The 5873-nt window shown below is 44.0% G+C and overlaps 1 protein-coding gene across 1 annotated transcript; it reads right to left on the minus strand.

The window, feature by feature from the left end:
- Positions 1-4579: 4579 nt before the first annotated feature.
- MCAT (malonyl CoA:ACP acyltransferase (mitochondrial)) lies at positions 4580-5869 on the minus strand (the record flags this gene model as incomplete). The annotated part of the gene is made up of 3 exons (XM_008947687.1): positions 4580-5002; positions 5276-5493; positions 5782-5869. Coding segments are annotated over 3 exons (729 nt in total), but the record flags the coding sequence as incomplete, so codon positions are not given.
- Between the last annotated feature and the right edge of the window lie 4 nt (positions 5870-5873).

A 5873-nucleotide genomic window follows, 5' to 3' on the forward strand; every position in this document is an offset into this window, starting at 1 on the left:
GTTTAAAATAAGGAGGTTGTTGCTGGATAACTGCCTGACTTGCTAGTTTTGAAATGTGACTCCAGGCGATTAGAAAGTCTGTGTTTTTTGGGGTTTTTTTTGTTTGTTTTAATGCTGTATAAAATATCTGTTTCATACAAACAAGTTTCTTAAAGAGAGTCTGGATGTGGGGGAGACAGAAGGCATGCTGGGCATCCTTTTAATTAACACTGTAAAAGCAATAGTAAAGATTAAAACCATGATACTTTTTTTAAATTGTTGCTTCAAATGTTTTGCAGTGTTATCTATTTTATTTTCAAGATTGTGCACATTAATGACAGTATCTTTTCTTGTATGGTTTGCTATCTAAGACTACAGGACAGGCTTTATCTGATTCTTATGTAGTAAAATTAGCCTATGAAATGATAGCTTACTGGAAAAAGTGGTTAGGATGAGCTAGCAAGCAGGTTGGTTGGGTTGGTACTTGAGGGCCACTCAAACTATTACTTTTCCAGAATTTTTCAGAAATCTACTAATACATTTTATATTTTTCTATGTCTTTTTGAAGTAGAACTTTGAGTTGCTCAGAACAAAACCAACAATTTGGAAAAGTTTTTTTTTTTGATGGCACATGTCTTTTTAGAAGGCGTGTGCTTAGAGGGAAATAGATGACTAAGAGAAGGTTGAGCACAGCCTACAGGATGGAAATGGTGTAGGTGTCACCCTCATGTACTCCACAGGTGCCAGGCAGTTGGGTTTCTTCTCTCTCAACAACATGCCCCAACTGTATGGAGTTTTCTCCACGTCTGGGTATCCTCCCTACCCTTTGCTGCTGAAGCTCTTTCTTTTTTCACTGTAGACAGTTGTAGACTCTCCCTCGGCGAGAGAAAACGAAAGTGCATCTCTGTGGTTTGGGCAGTCTCAGCAGAGGGGATTCCTCACTCCTGCCTGATCAAGCAACTGCTACAGTTAGGGCACTTTTGAAACAGAAAAATACAATATTTAATGGCCTGGTGATTTAAGCATTCATCTGAGAGGCTGAACTTTCAAGTCTGAATCCCTGTTTTAAATCAGACAAGTAAGCTGAACCATTCCTTTCTTCAGTGGAGACAAACCCAGTCAAGTTTAAGTGGGTTGAGGAATGTGCTTCCTGTCTTTCATAAGTGATGTCCAAATGCCATTATGATCCTAACCTTCCATCTCAAAAAATTCTTCGGGGGGCTGGAGGACCAAACAAGACTCAAGCAGAGTATTTTGTTCCATCATTTCATGTTAAAGGACTTTGAAATATCTTTGACTGGCTTGAAATGCAGCCAAACAGTATGCAAAGAAGGTATGTGGAGGATGATGGCTCCAGCATACCCTGAAGGTTCCAGCATCAGTAGCAGATGATAGTCTAGTGTTACCTTTTTTCAGAATGCCCTTAAGCTGATTTGCCCTTCATCAGCAGGTAGGCAAGTTTTTTCTAGAGAAGGAAGGTTAGCATATCTGGAACCTTAGTCTCACTCAGGCCAGAAACTGGCCAGCTGAATTGCCCATATAGCCAAAAACAAGACCAACATTTCTCAGTGAACTGATTGCTCTGTTTAACTCCATAAAAGCAGTGTGACAGAAAATAAAGTTATTATTTAGCAAAGGATAAAATTTTCCATCAAGAGGGTCTAAGGAACAATCTATGCGCGCGTAATAGAAGTGCCAGCTGCCAAACCCCTGATTTTTCCTGGCTGAATTGCTTTAACAGAACAAAATAATTTCAGTTATTTCTGGGTAAATAATCTTTATGCTCAGGAGAGCAATGCCAGGCAGGCACCTGCTGCACTGCCCGTCCAGTCTGTGAGCTGCCGGGGGTGACACCGCTTTCCCACACTCTTGCACTCAATAACCTAATGTTTTGAGGCACAAGAGAGGGGAATTTCAGCACCCAGCATGGCTGGAGCAGAACACAAGCCTCAAGGAATACAAAAGGCAATTGCACCAGTGAAGCCAGTGAAACACAAAGCAAACAGGATCTTCAACCAGAGCGGGCACAACCGGAGTTACCGCAGAGCGCGGCAGCAGAGCTGAGCGAAGGGCCTCCGGGTTAAGGCTCTGTGCTGGGACTCAGGAGATAGAAATTCTAAGGGGGTTTGGTTTGGTTTTATGTTTTGTTTTTGTTTGTTTGTTTGTTTTTTTCTCTGCATGCTTCCTCATGTGACAGAGTTTACAGCCCTTGATTTTTTTGTTCCACATCCTGTTCCTGAAAAAAAATATGTAAACATGCAGCGTGCAGAAGCAGGAGGGATAGGTGAGGAAGCATCTAAAAGAAGTGCAGGTAATGGTACCAAGATCCAAAATTCCTCACTTCTCCACATGCTCCTCTCTGCCTGACCACGGGCAAGTAAAGACGAGACCCTTCTGCTCACTTGCAGCCACACACCGACGTGAGGTCACGCTGCCAGGCCCCGCACGAAGGCAAGCCCTGAATGCTCTCCAGACAGAGGTTTTAAGACCTCCAGCACAATTTTTTAGCCTATACAAACTGTGACAGCAACACAAAGGCAGGACACTGCTTGGCTTCTGGTTTTGGAGATGAGGCTTGCTGAGGAGCAGCCTCACTCAGCAGCACACAGCTTCCTATCCTGTCTTAGGTGCCTCAAAGCTGCAGAGAGGAAAAGCAAACGCCCATGCAGCGGCTACGGTTCCTGCTCCCCACTCATTAAACAGGGCCCACACGAGTGGGATGCTTTTGGGATGCAGACATCCTTTCTGTACTCTGCAGCTGACACAGGTGCAAAGGTTGCCCAATATTCTGCATTTGCAAACAGATTTTTAGCACGATTCTCCCAAAGAGCTTTTATTCCATACAAAGTGCGCAACAAAGTGAAATAAGGGGGTCAGAAAGGTGAGAACAGCACAAGCAGAAAACACGCCTTCAAAATTTCCACAAAAACAAATAATTTTTTTAAAAACTCCAGAAACTATAAAGCACTGTACTAAATCCAAAATTAGTGCCACCAACATGCCATGCTCAGGTCCAACTGTCATAACAGCTGGTTTCAAAGTCACTAATGTGTTTGCTATTACAAGATATAGCCAGAACTTCTAACACAGCACATAATTCAGTGTTTAATAATATAAATGGGCTTTAGCTGAGGTATTCAAACCATCTAATGATGACTTTGGTAATCCCTATTGAATAATTAACATCTTACCTGTAACGCAGGAGCCTTCACTGAAATAATTTTCTTCACAGCAATCCCAGCCCATAACTGGCAGCCTCCAGGAGTCCAATAGCTGACAAATTCTTCTGTACTTTATTAACAGTTAATGTTTACACGTGCCACAAGTGGAGTTTGTACTTTGTCAAGGTAAGCTCAGCTGCCAGGTTCAGTTCACGAAAGGACTGTTTAATAATACAGTCTATTAAGGGTTTGTAATTGAGGCTAGTATATTAAAATTAATTTTTCCTTTGAGAAATGTGATATTATGAAATGATTAACACCGTAATGGGAAGTCATTCTCAATTTCATAACACATTACTGAAGAATCTGCTGACAGCTTCAGAAAGTGCAGTTAGTTAGAGGAGGCTTAGGCTGAAAAGTGCAATCACTGACCAGAAGTAGTTCTGTTCCAGCCCACAGCAGGACACTTGCACAGGCAGCACCATGTTGTCACAGGATGGTACCTATTTTAATAAGCTAAAAGTTGGTTACAGGATCTGAACACTAGATTTGGCACTAAAGCCATTCCCAAGTGCCACCACTGTTTTCTGCTCTAGAAGTCATCCAAAGGGCCAGTCCCACCTACACAGCCTCACAGGCTGGGTCCACACCTCTGCAGAGCCCAGGAATTTTGGTAAGCTGCTTCATTCAGTGAAACAGTTCTTCTCCCTTGTGTAACAGGGCAACCAATGAGGCACTAGGCAACTGAAGGGAAAATTACTTCCATCCACACACACTGCACAGCATTACAAAATATCAACAAAAGCTTTATGGTTTATTGAGAGTTTAACCTTAAGAAAATCATGTTTAACCTTAAGAAAATGACATCATCTGCCCTACCCAGCTGCTCCCTGGCAATACAGACACAAAATAAAAAGAATTTTACACAGATCCATATTCCACAAGTGAGTCGAGTTAGAAACAGCATCACCAACGTACCAAGAGCTGTACCAACAGGATGGCTTCTCTGAGGACACCCTTGAGCCCAGCACAGAGTCCTCTGCAACCCAGAGCCACCAGACCAGTTCTGACCCCACATCCACACAGAAGACACTTGCACCAGACAGCCAAAGTGAACTTTAACTTGAAAACACACAACACACTAACTTTTAAAAAAAGAAAAAAGGAGGATAGGGGAAGTTGCTTGCAGGATTGAGGCCAAACAGAAGGCTACTTTGCATGTTTATGGGCAGTTTTCAGCCCTGACACAGGCAGAAAAGCCACACTTTGCTCTGCCCTTCCACACCTGAGGCACACAGAGCAGGAAAATGTTCACTGTGATGATGCACACAGCAGTCTTTTCAGCACGAGGAGCCACGCCCTGCCTCCTTCGGCAGCACAAAGTTACTTTGAAATTAGACAGAAAGAACAAGAAGTGTGGATTTTCCTCCAAAGGCTACTTAGGTGTCTGCTGTTTCCTCATCTTCCACAGCATCTACGTGGTTATATTGCCTCCAGGCCTTCAAATTACATTTTTTGAGAACAGCTCCCAGCTGCTTCCCAGGCCCCACTTCGTAGGTGTAAGGAAATTCTGTTCCTTGCTTCCTCTCGTACACGGAATGCATGGTCTGTTCCCACAGGACAGGGGAAACCACCTGCTTCACCAACAGCTTCTGAATGTGCTCCGAGTGCATGTACTTTTTGCCATTCACGTTGGAATAGACACAGAGCAGTGGTTTCTGAATCTCAATGGACTTTAAGACTTCAGCCAACGGCTCTGCTGCTGGTTGCATGAGTCTCGTATGAAAAGCGCCACTGACTGGAAGCATTTTTGTACGTGTAAAATAATATTTTCGGGCATTCTCCTGCAAAAACTCCAAAGCCTATAAAAGAAAGAGAGAGATGTGAGAGTCTTGCATGACAAAAGTTTATTCAGTCACCCCGGCAGAACCACCTCGATCAGCCTTACCGTGATAAAGCGATTCCCTTCCCTACCCAACAACTGAGCACATGCCAGAAAAAACACCCCACAGGTCAAACACTTTTGTTTGGATGAACTAAAGCCACACATAACTTCCACACAGAAGTGCAAAGGGAAACTTTTAAAAAACGAAACGTTAAAGTCAACTAAAGGGATAATTACTCTGAAGCTATACCTGTAAATGTCCTGCAATGACTCTACTATCTGGAAACAAATAGTTGGAAACTTCACAGACAGGGTTTTCTATACCCAGCGATTCACAGTGTTGACGGGCTTCCAAGCAGGCAAATTTGTAATTTGTTTCTCGACGACCAATAACTGACAGCATGCCACTGGGGACAGCTTCTGATGCCTTCTGCATGGCTTCCGCACGCACCTTCACCGCATACAGTGCTGAGGGGAAAAACAGAGGTGTTCAGTGAACGCCAGCGCCGAGGGAACGCCGATAAAGGCACCTTGCATCTGCCTGCAAGAAAGGGCAGCTGCTCACTTACGAAACGCCAGTGCCTTTAATGCTGTATTACACATGTTAAAGTGAACAGTGGAAGCAGAAAGTAAAATTTAGCCTCTAATTAAAAAAAATAAATCGGGAGGGGCACAGTGGTAACAGGCGATTCTTTGGGCAAAACGTGGGGTAGGGGTGGGAGGTCCTGCTAGGGGGTCAGCACGTTCCCCGCACACCTTCAGCAAAGCCCAGCGCTCCAGCGAAGACCAGTGCCGCGAACTCGCCCACGCTGTACCCCGCCGCCGCCACGCAGCTCTCCACCACCTGC

This window comes from Merops nubicus, unplaced genomic scaffold, assembly GCF_000691845.1.
Source record: "Merops nubicus isolate BGI_N331 unplaced genomic scaffold, ASM69184v1 scaffold13339, whole genome shotgun sequence".
NCBI classification, from domain to species: Eukaryota; Metazoa; Chordata; class Aves; order Coraciiformes; family Meropidae; genus Merops; species Merops nubicus.